Consider the following 15,282-nt stretch of genomic DNA (forward strand, 5'->3'; position numbering starts at 1 on the left):
GCTCTCCACGCAGAAGGTGGAGCTCTCCACGCAGAAGCATCCCTGGTGCTGGAAAAGTCTTTTCTTAACCTGCAGTCCTGGAGGGCTGTCACTCAGCGGTGACAGTGTTGTGTGGACCAAAGAGAATCTCGTTCTGTCCAAGGAACAGAAGCGGGCGGGCACCCGAGGACAAGCATAAGGACGTCAGAGAAGCCATGCTGGGTCAGGCCAATGGTGTATCCACTCCAACATTGTGTGTCACACAGTGGCCCACTCAGCGGTGACAGTGTTGTGGGGATCTCGTTCTGTCCAAGGAACAGAAGCGGCCGGGCACCCGAGGACAAGCATAAGGACGTCAGAGAAGCCATGCTGGGTCAGGCCAATGGTGTATCCACTCCAACATTGTGTGTCACACAGTGGCCAAAGACCAGGTGCCATCAGGAGGTCCACCAGCTGTCTATAAGAACATAAGGATTCCCATGCTTTTCCAGGAGTAACGTGCCAGACCAGCTCCCAGAAGGTCTTGTTCAAGTCCACCCTCCTGCTATCTTGTCTAAGTGGCACCAGACAATTCCCAAAGAGCTTTTAGGTTCTCTTTCCTGTCTCCTGACTAGCACAGTGTGTGCCACAGCTGTGTAGAAGTGCAGGACATGGCCTGGGATGCATTCTAAGTGGATCTCTGGATTCCCATGCTTTTCCAGGAGTAACGCGCCAGACCAGCTCCCAGAAGGTCTCGTTCAAGTCCACCCTCCTATCTTGTCTAAGTGGCACCAAACAATTCCCAAAGAGCTTTTAGGTTCTCTTTCCTGTCTCCTGACTAGCACAGTGTGTGCCACAGCTGTGTAGAAGTGCAGGACATGGCCTGGGATGCATTCTAAGTGGATCTCTGCTTTTACTACTACTTAGAAATAAAAAGCAAGTTCCTAGTCCTCAGGTCTGTGAAGGGGTACTTTAAAGTATTGGCCCAGTGCTGACTGAAATCTCAGAAGCCAGGGACGGGCCTGAATAGCCCGACCCCATGATGAGCAAAACCAGAATGAATTAAGCAAAACAGATTATACATCCTGAACAATTTTCTGCATGCCCTAGAATCTCCCCCTTCCTCGATACTTTTTAGAGTTTGGGTTTTTTAAATTATGGTGCTGGAGAAGACTCTTGAGAGTCCCCGGGACTGCAAGGAGATCAAATCAGTCAATCCTAAAATAAATCAACCCTGACTGTTCCCTGGAAGGCCAGATCCTGAAGCTGAAGCTCAAATACTTTGGCCACCCAATGAGAAGGGAGCACTCACTGGAGAAGACCCTGATGCTGGGAAAGATTGAAGGTCAAAGAAGACGGGGACGGCAAAGGATGAGATGGTCAGTGTCATCGATGCAACGAACGTGAAGTGGAGCAAGCTTCAGAGGACGATGGAAGACAGGAGGGCTTGGCGTGATGTGGTCCATGGGGTCGCGAAGAGTCGGACTCAACTGTGCAACTGAACAACAACAACAAATTATGGAATCCGTGCGGCCCATAAGTGCAGCATCAGTCCCTTCCTTAGTGCCCCTCCTGAAGGGGAGATGCTCCTTTGTAATGGGGGAGGGACTGCACCAGTAGGGCGAAACTCTGGCCCCCTTGTCTTTGCAGGCATAATGGCAAGGCCAGGTTCGGTTCTGTGTTGGATCCATCACGCCAGTCTCCCTCCTTTTCAACCCTGCAGGTCAGAGGACTCCTTCAAGCAGTATTTCAGCGAGATGCCCTGGCTGGCAGTCCCGTATGCTGATGAAGCCAGGCGCTCCCGTCTCAACCGACTCTACGGCATCCAAGGTAACGCCAGAAAGCACAGTTTCATTACATGCTTTCTGTCCCTCCGGTTGGCGGTTGGGGTGTTTTCAGTCTCCCATCTTCTCATTGTTAGACAGTGGTTTCCTTGGATAGATGGATGAGGCGGATCTCTGGGGCAGTGTTTCTACGTCACGCTTGAGCACAACCGAGAAAGAGACCCTCGGGTGGAGGTCTGTAGAGGGGAGGGGTGGGGCCAGTGTTCCCTCTGAGCTGAGTTAGTGTGAGCTGGCTCAGTTTTTTAGCCTCCTGCTCACACATTTTTGTCTTAGCTCAGGAAGAATGGCTCCGGGGCAAACTAATTTACGCAGTAGCCAGATCGCTTGCTCACAACGTTCGTGCCAGTAGCTCACAAAGCAGAATTTTTGCTCACAAGACTCCATGGCTTAGAGGGAGCATTGGGTGCGGCTATAGAGATAGGAGGTAGCTGGGTTCTTTATGGCTCCCATTAAGTTCTACGGGAGAAAGGAAGTAGGCTGCAATCGGCAAGACCGCTGGGGGAAAGGGAAAAGTCGCTCACCTCGCCTCTCCTTTCTTCAGGGAACCGGAGACCACAAAAGTAGGAAGCGTGTTAAATCCATTTAATTTCTCCCCAGTGGCTGCCATTCATTCCTGTGGGAAAAAGTAGGACACTGCAGATCTGCAAGAGTCAACCCAGGGGGGTGAAGGCGGCCCTGATTCTTATAGCAGCAACTTTGGGGGGAGTATCCCCCCCCCAAAGTCTTCCTACTTTGTATCGGTTTTCAGGAATGCTTCTTTGACGCTGAACAAAAATGCAGCTTTCAGAGTTTCTGTTCTGAACTGAGTGGAAGGGCGATAGGAGGTTCTGTCTTCTGGCAACGTGCCCTGGAGGGGGTGTGTTTAAGGGGAAAGGAAAGAGAGGTGAATGTAAGTTAACCCGAGGAGCTTTATTTGGGTGTGGTTGAATGCCTCCATTCATTGTACAAGGGGGAGAAGGCTTGCTCCTTCCTCCCCCCCTCTTAGTTCAGGGTCCAGGATGCCTCATCTTTTGGGTTACCCAGGAATCTTATATGGTCAAATATGGGCTCATCTGTGGATTGGGCCCACACTGACTAGAAACAGGTAGTTCTGAACACTTGGGTGACTCCCCAGATTTGCAGAAAAATCTGAAAGCATGGAGCAATTACATTGGGAGGTTAAAATCCTCCCCCATTTTAAGTGCATTTGAACCTCCTCCGTTGACACACGTTTAAAGTCCCCCATCACCATGTTCAGGGAAGCCCCCAGCTACCAGGTCCCAGGCTGCCTCCCCCATCTTCACCATGGGAGCTCCCCGCCCCCTCCCCACTGTTGCCACCACCAGCCCAGTAGGGTTCCCTGCCCCACCCCCACCATCACCACTGTCCCCTGTCCCTGCAAGTTCCTTGCAGGTCCCCACTTGTTGCAGCCTAATTCCAAAAAGTAGGGGATTGTGCCTGCCTTACAGGCTTGTTGTAAAGGCTTTGTAAGACAAGGTATGTGGAAATGCTTTCAACACTCCAAACCTTATTGAATGCCCCCCACTGGTGTGTCTACCCTTCCAGAAAACTTTATTTTGGGGCACAGTTTAGAGGGGGAACATTTTTTTTTTGAAGTCCCAAATGGCTGTTAGAAGCACCAGACTTGCAGTTACCGTAATGAACTGTGGTTGCAACAAAGGATATTAAGGAATCGGGAATTAATTAACTGGAAGGCTAAATGTGAAAACCGTTACTGAGAGCAGAAAGCGCAAATGGTCCTGGTGTTCTCTGTAGTCCCTGCTTTAAACAAAACAAAACAAAACACACGTCTTTGCTCTTAATGCACAACAGGAAAAGAGGGGCTTGTTCGGTGCCCCCCACCAGCTTTCTGGCTTCTGACATGGAGCCCAGAGTCCCCCTAGAATGGTGGGCTCAGCCCTTAATGTCCCAAGACCAGTGGCTACAGTTTGAAGTCCCTTGCACTTGCAGAGGTTATTTAATTGGAAGCCCGTGTTTCCCCAAAGGGGGAGGGAAAGCAATCTTTTCTACCTCCCCCTTTAACTGAGCCCTGGTCAATCCCAGGGGATCTGCCTGAGTGACTTTTGGGGACCCACGGGCTCTCGTTCCTCTTTGATTTCATCCACTGGTGTTGTGGGGGAGCCTCCGTTGTCTCCGGCTAGCTCCCTTTCCTTGCCCTGAGCAATCGGTCAGGGTGGGGTGGGAGCGTTCCGAGAGAGAGTCCTTTCTGCACTCTGCAGCCTCTGGCCAGCTCCCCGAAGCACTGCCTTTATCCTGGCTTTAAAGCGGACGACGATGCCCTCAGGTGGTTCCGGAGCCGCACAAAGCAGACGCCTCCGTGGCTTGTTGGGCATCTTTTGGAGGACTGGTTACTTTCAGGGAGGAAGTCAGGGTGGGGTGGGAGCGTTCGGAGAGAGAGAGAGAGTCCTTTCTGCACTTGGCGGCCTCTGGCCAGCTCCCCCAAGCACTGCCTTTATCCTGGCTTTAAAGCGGACGACGATGCCCTCAGGTGGTTCCGGAGCCGCACAAAGCAGACGCCTCCGTGGCTTGTTGGGCATCTTTTGGAGGACTGGTTACTTTCAGGGAGGACAGGAAAAGCAGGACAGGCAGTCTGACGGCAACATCGGACCTGGATATGTAGCGGGAGGAACGCAGACTCTGGGGGGGAGCCGCCATTGAGACCGTGAGCGGAGACGCCCTGGGTCCAGACAACCTGAGCTCAGTCCAAAGAGAGGCCTCAAAGAATCCAGGACCTGACCATGAGGAGGAATTTGGGACATCATTTAATTAAAAAACCACCCTGCAGAAAACAGCAGTTTTAGTTAGGAACCCCCCCACACACACACTCACACACGTTATCTTGTATTACTGCTCGATCTGACATTAAGGGGCTGCAGGCATTAAACATGAAGTGTGGTGATATAATAGCAGCTGAGCTATTATCAGGAGTTAGATTACTCCCATCCGGCATGCACTTCACTGGCTGCTCATCCGTTATTGGGCTCAGTTTTAAGACATTCGTTTCATGGCCTTGGACCCTCGGATCTGCAAGACTGTCTCTCCCCCGATGTTCAGCCGCAACAGAGTCTTCTGCAGTTGCCAGTCAACAACTGCCCATACACAGTGCCTTCCCTGTGGTGGCCCTCGCCTTGTGGAATGGCCTGCCTGAGGAGGTCGGGAGGGCTCCCGCTCTCCCAGCTTTCCGCGTCCTGTGCAAAACTGAATTACTCACGAGGGCCTCCCTACGCAGGCAATAGAGTTGCCCTGTACTAAATGATTCACAAAAGTTACCTGGGAAAATTATTAGGGACCGTTACTGTGTGTAGCTTGCCGAAACTATGGGATGCTGCATCATTTAAAGCAGAGGTGTCAAACTCATTTGTTACGAGGGCCGGATCTGACATAAATGTCACCTTGTCGGGCTGGGCCATGTGTGGCATAAAATGTAACGCCAGGCACCAGAGATACAAACTTTGTAAAGGACGCCGGCAAACCCAATTAACGACATTATTTTTTACTCAAAATACAAACAAAAACAATTGATTCCTAGCGGTGAAAGCAACTGATTTACTGGGGAACGCACAGAACCCATAATAAATGTATTTAATCATATGCAAGACTAGTTTTTTCTGAGGGATACCATAAAAAGGGGAATATTTGACATTGCCATACATACCAGTTGCTTGCGGGCTGGGTAAGACCCCTGGACGGGCCACTTCTGCCCCCCCCCCATGCTTGACACCCCTGATTCAAAGTGTCATGTTAACACTTAACGCTTTGCTTCAGTTCTGTTTTTAGACTTCTGGTGGGTCCTACAACCCAGAATCCTATTTCACTTGTTTGTTGAATGCCCCATCTTATTGACCGTATCGACTCACTGTGTGCCTGGAGTCCCAGCCAGAGAGTCAGATTATAAATAGCGCAAATAAATAATTAAATAATCGCCGGCTTGTAAACGAGGAGCCAAAATGCCCTCCATTTCTCACTTTGCTTGTCCGCAGTGAGGAAGTCAATCCAGAAAAGCAGTCAGAAGGGGCCACTTGGTATGTGCAGTGTGGCTGGGCTGTAATTCGAACCGAGATCTTTTTTTTTTTAAAGTCGTGCTTTGCCTCAGTTGGTCCACTGGATCACACCCAGAATCGGTGTGGTTTAGTATCCTGTTTCTTCCAGCATCCAGCAAGGTGTTTCTGGGAAGCCCACAAGCCGGGCTTGAGCGACAACCCCACTCATGTTCCTTTGACTTCAGTATCTGGTACTCGGAGGTAGACTGCTTCTGATTCTGAAGGGTCTGTTTAGCCACAGTACCTGGGAGATGCTGTGAACACCTCTTTTCCTCCATGAATGATGTCTCATCCCCTTTTAAAACCATTGAAGGCAGAGGCGATCACCAGGTCTTGGGGCAGTAGATTCCATAAATTGAGTATACGGTGTATGAAGACATAATTAACGGACAGCAATTTCAGGACAGCAGAAGCAATGTGCTTCCTCCAATAATACGTAATTCACTTGTGGGACTCGCTGCTACAGGATGTAGCGGTAGTTGTGACCTTAGATGGCTTTAGAAGGCAGTTAGACAAATTCATGGATGAGAGGTCTGTCCGTGGCTATCTGTAGTAATGGCTAAAAGGAGCCTCCATACTCAAAGGCAGTATACCTCTGAATACCAGCTGCTGGCGGGTGAGCAGTTGGGAAAGGTTTTGTCCTCCCGGCCCACGCGGTGGGCATCCTGGGGCGTCTGGTCAGCCGCTGTGGGAAGCAGCACTGGATGGTCTGTGGGTCTGATCCCACAGGAATCTTCCCGTGTCCCGGAGACATTATCTCCATTGGCTCCTGATAGTACGGGGGGGGGGGGGTCTCCGCTTTCTCTACCCCGTGCGTAACTGCAGAAACCTCCTTCACGTTTTCCTTTACTCATTTTGTTGGATCTGAAGCAATGCTGCCTCTAAGCTGTGGAGTCTTGTGAGCAAAAAATTCTACTTTGTGAGCTGCTGGCATGAAAGCTGTGAGCGAGCGATTGGGCTACGCGTAAATTACTTTGCTCTGGAGCCCTCCTTCCCGAGCGGAGACAAAAATGTGTGAGCCGGAGGCTAAAAAAACCTGTGAGCTAGCTCACGCTAACTCAGCTTAGAGGGGACACTGGTCTGAAGAGCCCCCAGCCCCTCCAGCCTTTCCTCATAGGGAAGGTCCTCCCCACCCACCACTGTTCCTTTCCTGCATCCCTTTGAGATGGAGCGACCAGCGCCGTATGCGGCATTCCACACGTGGCCACGCCATCGGCTCCTCTAATACCGGCACCGGTGTTTCCTCTAGGAGTTGCTCTGCGTGTTGAATCAGGGCTGAGGACAGGAAATGGGACGACGACCCCACCCTGTGGCAGTTCTCATCTCTGGCCAAGAAGGAACCGTTCCCTCTCCGGGGGTGAGAGCTGCCGTGGCAGCCACACCCAAGCTCCTCAATCACGGCCTGTCAGAAAGGAGCAGCCGTGGGCCGTAGAGGCCAGAGCAGCCCGGCTTTTCCTGCTCCTTGCAGGGGGGCTTCGCTTGCGACTTCCCAGTCGGGAGGCCAGAAACTCATCTCTGAAATGGATTAAGAACGGCTCCCTCCAGAACGCTGGCAAAGGGCAAACATCATCGCCCAATGGAAATTATTCCCCCACATACTTTTAAACACGTTTTGTAAAAACAAAGAAGTTACAGCTTACACTGAGTCGCTGAGATGAGCTCCAGAAATTCGCAGGATACCCTCGTTGTTTATTCCTGATTCATGTATTAAATGGTTGCCCCCTGCAGACTTGTAAGAACATCCGAAGGGCCCCACTGGATCAGACCCAAGGTCCATCTGGTCCAGCATCCTGCTTCCCACAAGAAGCCACAGGAGGCCCAGAATCCAAAGCTTCCCCAGTTGTTGCCCCTCCACGGGCTGGTATTCAGAGGTATACTGCCTCTGAACATGGAGGTTCCATCTGGCCACCAGCCATCGATGGACTTGTCTTCTATGAAGGCATCCAGTTCAACCCATTTCTTAATGCCCTTTTTATCGCAGTGGTTAACGAAGGGACGTGCCCCAAGTGCGGACCCCAGTTTGAATCCCGCCTCTGCTATAAACTCCCTAGAAGGCCTTAGGCTACCCCCTCTCTCCCTATTATTGGCCTGCCTTGCGGGGGTGATTGTTAGGATGATGAAGGTCAGTGTGTGCGAAGTGCTTTGAAAACACCAGAAGTGCTGGGGGGGAGGGCCCTGCTGATTCCTCCGCCTCTTTGCCACCTTCCCTTGAAGTGAGATGTCACCCTCCCCTGCCCTTCCCTTTCATTCCCTGCATCTGCTCCGTTGGACCTCCTTTAGCCCCGGGAATGTTCTGGGTCTAGTCCCAAATGGCTGAACTCTGGCTCTCCGGCGGCAACCACGGGAAAAGGCAAGCCGTCGCCAAGTCCGTCACAGGGCCGAACGCTCAGACCCGGAGCAGTGGTCGGTGGAGAAGGGGGCAAGAAAGGACCGGGGCAGGCCAGCCAGAGACGCGGGGGCCCGGTGAGCTGCCCCCCCGCATTTATGGGAGCTGGTTCTGGGCTCTGAAGAGGTGGCCTTTGCAACTGCAGAGGGAGGGGAGAGGAGGCAGGAGAAGGAGAAGCGGGCCTTTTGCCCCGCACGGAGAAATCCAATTCCGGGACAGCTGAGTGGCAGGTGGCCGTGAGGGTCAAGGCGTCTGTCAGATGTCGAGGCAGGAAAGAGGCAACAGGAGAGGGAAGGGAGCCTGCTTGGTTGGCTGAGCCGGAGGTGATGCGGCTGGGTATGAAGCTGGAACACTGCTGCCCACCCACTCCCCCGCCCAGCGCTGTGCTTTCTCTTCTAGCCGGAGGGGCAGGAGGGCCTCGGTATACTTCACCCAAGGTTGGCTTTTCTGACCAGTGGCAGCTCTTGGGCAGAGAGAGACCTTGGGCGGCACTTGAGAGCCCTGGACGGCAGTGTCCAGGGATCGGGGCCTGCCTCGCGTGAGCCATGTGTGCTGCTGGCTGAGCCGTGCTCACTCCGTGCCAGCCTAAGCTTAGCGTTTCCGCCTGGTTTCTCTGGCATTGCCGGGTCAAAGCAAAGCCTGTATCGTCCAGCCTTGCAGCAGCGGCCTGGCAAGTGAATTGGGGGGGGTCCACAAATGGGGCATGAAGGTGGGGGTCATCCTCTGCCGTGTGTCCCAGGCATGTGGTGGCCAGGGGTAGACAGCTGCTGACTGGGGAGGTTCCATTTCACCATTCTGCCTAACTGCTATTGTGAGAGGTCTGTCCTTTCTGACGATTGACCTCCTGAAGCCACATAAAAAGCCACATAAACGATCACACGGATGCTAGCAGAAATAAGAGCAGGGAAGGGATTTCACCATAATGCAAGGGCATTATGGCGAAATCCCTTCCCTGCCCTCAGGGGTCATTTCGTAGAAAAAGAGGTGCAAGAGCTTATTAGCATAACTCATTTGCATATGTCACACCCCCTGACATCACTGGCAGTGTGTCAGAAGGCAACACCCACCGCTCAGACGCCACTGGACTGTTTTGGATTGCTAGCTATTGGGGGGGGAACGTGCAGATCTGTCCTCACAGAGGAGGGAGAGCTTGTACCTGAATAAAACTTGGTCTTAAAGGTGCCACTGGACTGTTTGGGGCCGTGGGGGGCTCTGCAACTTAACTGGCTGCTTCTTGCTCTGACTGAGGGCTGCTGGGAGTAGGGGGTGGGTCTTGTTGCATGTGCCCGCCCCCTGGGCTCTTTACTGCCAGAGCTCTGCTCCTGTGCACTCCTGCAGGAAATGACCCCTGCCTGCTCTTATCTCTGCTAGCATTCATGTGATCGTTTATGTGGCTTTTTAAAAAACTTGCTAAATGCTTTCATATCACTGTGTTCCGCTTTCACAACAGCCCTGTGAGGGGGGCTACAACAGTTCCTGGGTGTTGGTAGGTTGTCCCCCCCTGAAATGTGTGGCCCTAGGTAGGTTAACTACTACTATACTAGTAGTACTCTGTAAACCGCTCTGAGACCCATTAGGGGTCATGGGCGGTATATAAATCCCATGTAAATAAATAAATAAATAAGAGCGGTGCAATCTTTTATCTATGTCACTGAAACCATTATTAGCCGCCATTCTTCCTTGGAGAACTCAAGGCGACTCACAATATAAATACAAATATTAAAAAACTGACAAAATATGTGTACAACTAAAACCATATAAATAAAACATTTTAAAAAACCAATTCTAAAACCCCCTAAAAGTCAGAATTTAAGAATTTCTGGGTGCCAGCCAGTCTCCTTAATCCGCCCTGCGTTTATCTGGGATAGAACGTACAAAGAAGGTTGGCAAGGGATCAGTGCGTTCTTTCGCAGCCAGCCTGCTGGGATCACGTTCTAACCTGACTTCGTTCCTTCTCCTTGGTGGATACTCTCAAGCCCACAGCACTTTTTAAGCTTGCCGTTCTGTTTATTTAAGAGATTTCTTTTAAACCCTTCCTTCCCAAGATAGGTTCAATGAAAACATGGCTGGCTCTGTCCTTTTTGGTGTTTCTCTTAAGAGTGGTGAAAGCTCTGTGACGGCTGGGGGGGGGGGGGGGGGGGAGCTCTTGGCACCGTTGCCCAGACCAGAGTTTCTCTGACTGGGATTTGGGGGAACACACGGCTTCCTCGCTTGCCAGGATCCAGTCACTCAGCCCTAGGAGCCCTCAGGTGCATGGAGGAGGTCCAGGTCGAAGGCAGGTCGGGCGTCATCAAACGGAACTGGTTTTCATTCTGATTTCCAATGCAAAATATTGTCCATAATGGACAGTGGCAGTTTTCAGTTGCATACCAGAACTCAGTGTGTGTGTGTGTTTGAGAGCCAGTTTGGTGTACTGGTTAAGTGCGCGGACTCTAATCTGGGAGAACCGGGTTTGATTCCCCACTCCTCCACTTGCACCTGCTGGATGACCTTGGGCAAGCCATAGTTCTGTCAGAGGTCTTCTTGAAAAAGAGCAGTTTCTGTCAGAGCTCTCTCAGTCCCACCTACCTCACAGGGTGCCTGTTGTGGGGAGGGGGAGGGGAAGGGAAAGGAGTTTGTCAGCCGCTCTGAGACTCCTTTGGGTAGTGAAGGGCGGGGTATAAATCCAATCTCTTCTTCTTCTTCTTCTTCGTCTTCTGTGTGTGTGTGAGAGAGAGAGAGAGAGAGGGAGGAAGAGGCTGGTCATCCTCTGTCTCTTATGTATCTATTTATTTATTTGCATTTTTGAATCGCCTAATCCCCACGACTGTGGGGCTCTAGGCGATGTACAGATTTAAAAACAATAAAACCATCATCAGAACATATAATTCGTTACTTAAAGTCAAGTGGCGAAATGTTGTGGTTCCCTTCCGTTTCTGGCCTGCGGGTACTCCATGGGCACGGGGGGAGGAGTAGGCCCTGCAAGGGGTAGGGATCCAGGAAGGGCGCCAGCCGTGATGCAAGCCGTCGCTGGCCTCAGCCAAACGCCTGGCGGAACATCCCTGCCTTACAGGCCCTGTGGAATGGCACAAGGTCCCGCAGGGCCCCGGTGTTGTTTGGCAGAGAGTTCCAGCAGGTCAGGGCCGGGGCCAAAGTTTTTCCCGTGCCTCTTCCTGCAGATTCCTAGAAGTTCCTTGCTGGCTTCCACACAAAGTCCCTTCCATTCAAGAGGTGGGAGCAGGGCCTTCTGGGTGGTGGCCCTATAGAATCAGCTGGCCTCCGCAACCTGACCTTGCGGCCCATGTACAGGCAGCACAGACGCCGGCGTTTTGCTTTGGAAGGGTTGCTGATGCGGCTCTTACGGTTGAGGACACCAGAGGATGAAAGCCTCCGTGGTGCACGCGTGGGTCACCTTGTGCGTTGAAAGGGGGGCTGTCTGGCACGTGGGAGGCTGCTGGTGATGGGCACGGAAGTCTGCAAGAAAGCTGAAATTGCGACGGGGGTAGCCTTTGGGTTTCCAGAGGCCGAGAACCACTTCCCTGGCTCCAAGGCAGCTTCGTCTGTTCCACGGGGTGTTTGGAACGGTGAGGGGGCATGGGGCAGAAGCAGAACATCCGCTTTGCCTGCCAAGAGGTCAGTCCCCAACAGCTCCTCCCAGTCGAGGCTCACAAGAGCCGGGGAAGGCCTCGGCTGACAGTCCAGCTCTGAATGAAGCAACTTCGTGTCCAATGGTTGGCGTTCGGCTCCCCGGGGACGTTTTCTCCCCCCCCCACCCTCCACAGGGGACTGCTTTCTGGGAAGTGCAGGGCCCTGCGCTGTCATGACTTTGGGTATCTGAGGCTCAAAGGCCCACTTCCCAGAGGCTCACAAGAGCTGGGGAAGGCCTTGGCTGACAGTGCAGCTCTGAATGAAGCCGCTTCGTGTCCAGTGGTTGGCGTTCGGCTCCCCAGGGACGTTTCCTCTCCCCCCTCTCCACAGGGGATTGCTTCCTGGGAAATGCGGGGCCCTGCGCTCTCACGACTCCGGGTATCTGAGGCTCAAAGGCCCACTTCCCAATTCAGCTGCAACCAAGACACGAAGGGGTACGGTCGGGCAAAGGACCCTTTTCAGCCCTGGTGCCGCCTTGTGTGTTCTTGACGATCCCAGGTTGTCAGTTCCTTCTGCCTGGGCCTGGCTGAGTTCATTCCCACTGCTCTGTGGACGGGGCGGGGGTGGGGGTGGGTTCTGCTCACAGAAAGGAGGTCTTCGGGGCCTTCCCGGTTGCTCTCACGCTCCCAGAGATGAAAACCTTTCTCTTTCTCCATCTCCCCCTTCCCCGGCCTGGTTTCCCGCTGCAGGTATCCCAACTCTCATCATCCTGGACCCCAAGGGCGAGGTGATCACGCGGCAAGGCCGGGTGGAAGTCCTGAACGACCTGGATTGCCGGGAGTTCCCCTGGTACCCCAAGCCTGTCCTGGAGCTGACGGAGGCCAACGCCGTGCACCTGAATGAGGGCCCCTGCCTCGTTCTTTTTGTGGGTATGGAACCCCCGGGATCCCAGTGGGAAGACTCTCTCCCTATCTCCCTCTTCCTCCCTCTCCCTCCCGCTCTCTCCATCTCCTTCCTGTACCCCTACTGTGTATGTTTGCGTGTTTGTGTGTCCCTGTTCCATAATAGTATTGCCTGCAGAATTCATCTTAACTTTGTATCTCCCTCTTCCTCCCTCTCCATCTCCTTCCTGTACCCCTGCTGGAGAGGGTGATTGCAGTGCCTCGGTGTATGTTTGTGTGTCCCTGTTCCATAACAGTATTGCCTGCAGAATTCATCTTAACTTTTTAAAGCATCCAGAAGCTCATGAGTGTGAAGAAACTCTTGAGAGCTTCCCCTGCCACCAGGGTGGGAGAGCGGAAGGTGGAATATGATTTCCGGGGGCCACGGAGGGGTAGGGGAGCCTTGCAGCTTTGCCCTTCCCCGTATCTAGCAGAAGTGGGACAAATTATGCTAAAGAAGAAGGACCTTGCAACGTACTTAATTGACATCTCTTTTTTTCCGGCTGCAAAACTTAGCGTGTGGCGGAGCAGAACTTGCATCAGTTTGCTGCGTGATTTTTTTTGCTGTGTTGTTTTCGGGCTCGGGTGAAACACTGTGCCGGGCGGGGCGTTCTCCGCAAGGTGTAAGAAGAACAACCGTGCAGGATCAGACCGAGGTGGCATCACTGAATCCCTGCTCTCTGTTTTCTGCAGGTTTTTTTTGGGACACTCACCATCAGTGCTCCCTCTAAGCTGTGGAGTCTCGTGAGCAAAAAGTCTACTTTGTGAGCTACTGGTTTTAAGGCTGTGAGCGAGCAATTTGGCTGCTGCATCAATTAGAGCGGAGGCAAAAATGTGTGAGCCAGAGGCTAAAACACTGCGAGCTAGCTCACACTAACTCAGCTTAGAGGGAGCACTGCTGACCATCCAGGCGTGGGGAACCAGACTGCCCTGTGGCGTCCCCTGCCGTTTGCACTCAGAGGTGCTCTGTAAATGGAGGTTCCGTCTTGCACAGCAGCCTTTGGTCGCCTCGGCTGCCATGAATTTGCCACGGTGGCCTGGCGACCACATACTGGGGCTCTAAGTTCCAGCAGTCCGTTCATCCTGATCTTCTGCCTGCTGCTAGGCAGCGTCCTATCCCCCCCCCCAAATCCCTGAGTGGTCTCCTCCGCTGCTCCTCCACCCCCTCGAAAGTCCCGGCTGAGCAGGAGTGGGGAAATGTTAGGAAGCTGCGTTTTGCCCAGACAATCCCTCCCGACCCCGGGAGACGTTGTACGTTAATTGGATGAGCTGTTTCGCTCTGCATCGGGGACTGTGCCCCATTACTCTTTGGAGAATGGCAGCTCTGGGAAGCCGCATTCATTGCCTCCCCCCCTTGAAGCCGGGCTCCAAGGCCCCACGCTGAGTCTGAATGCCGGATCGTTTGTCATTCCCTGTGTTGCGGGGGCCCTTTCCTCTCTCTCTCGAGGCTCCTGCAGGGAAGCTCTCCGAGGGCTCTGGGTTTGTCACAGTGACAGTCACGGGGCAGAAAGGGGGCAGGTGGAGAATCTCCCCCCCCCCCCCCGTGTAATCAGATATTTGTTCTCCGCTTGATCTCGTGCTTCATCCCTGATCCTTTGTGAAGTGCCCTATGCCTGCCGAGCTCTTCAGAATGCGACTCCTTTCCATCACGCGCACAGTTGCCAGGGATCGTCCCATCTAACCAGTTCTCCTTTGGCAGCTTGACCGTAGAGGGAGATCTGCTTACACAGTTACATATTGTGGTTTTATCCTTGAGGGACTAGATAAACAGGAGGAGCTGGAGTCCAAATCCCCGCAGTGCCACATAACGTGGGGACAGCAGCTCTCAATCTAATCTACCTGACAGACAGGGACCCCCAATGCTCCCTCTAAGCTGTGGAGTCTGGTGAGCAGAAATTCTACTTTGCGAATTACTGGCATTAAGGTTGTGAGTGAGCCCTTTGGCTACTGCGTAAGTCAGTTTGCTCTGGAGCCATCCCTTCCTGAGCGAAGGCAAAAATGTGTGAGCCGGAGGCTAAAAAACTGTGAGCTAGCTCACACTGACTCCGCTTAGTGGGAACACTGGAACTGATTCGTACAACAGCCCTGTCAGGTAGATTAGACTGAGAGCAGATGTCCCCATGTTATGTTGCACTGTGGGGATTTGGACTCCAGTCTCCCTAATTTTAAGTCCAGCGCCTTTATTTATTGCCCCACGTGGATGATGTGAACACCTTTTTGTATTTTTCGTATGTGTGTGTATGCACCCGCGTGTGAGTGTGTGTGCACCTGGAAGCCATGGCGACCTCTGGTGACTGACCCCTGCTGGGGCCCTGGAGGATATTCAGAGAGGTGGCTGAATGAAGCCCGCCTCCCAAGTGCTGGCATTCCAAGGAGGTCGCCCATCCAAGCACTTGCCAGAGTCGACCCTGCTTAGCTTCTGAGATCTGATGAGATCGGGCTTTCCTGGGCTGTCCAGATCGGGGCGCTGATGTGAACACCTTTGATATCCACCGTTGTATGTTTGCATACGGTCGTTCTGTAAACCTCGTGACAGCCCTGGGCCA

At 52.9% G+C, this 15,282-nt stretch overlaps 1 protein-coding gene across 1 annotated transcript in view; it reads left to right on the plus strand.

The window, feature by feature from the left end:
• NXN (nucleoredoxin) overlaps positions 1 to 15,282 on the plus strand; it is a 36,221-nt gene that overhangs the window by 8,996 nt on the left and 11,943 nt on the right. The window contains exons 5-6 of the mRNA XM_015427412.1: positions 1,682 to 1,788; positions 12,545 to 12,724. Coding sequence (XP_015282898.1) covers positions 1,682 to 1,788; positions 12,545 to 12,724 — 287 coding nt within the window. The remainder of the gene's footprint in view (positions 1 to 1,681; positions 1,789 to 12,544; positions 12,725 to 15,282) is intronic.

This window comes from Gekko japonicus, unplaced genomic scaffold (assembly GCF_001447785.1).
Source record: "Gekko japonicus isolate JY-2015 unplaced genomic scaffold, Gekko_japonicus_V1.1 scaffold2353, whole genome shotgun sequence".
In the NCBI taxonomy this organism is placed as follows: domain Eukaryota; kingdom Metazoa; phylum Chordata; class Lepidosauria; order Squamata; family Gekkonidae; genus Gekko; species Gekko japonicus.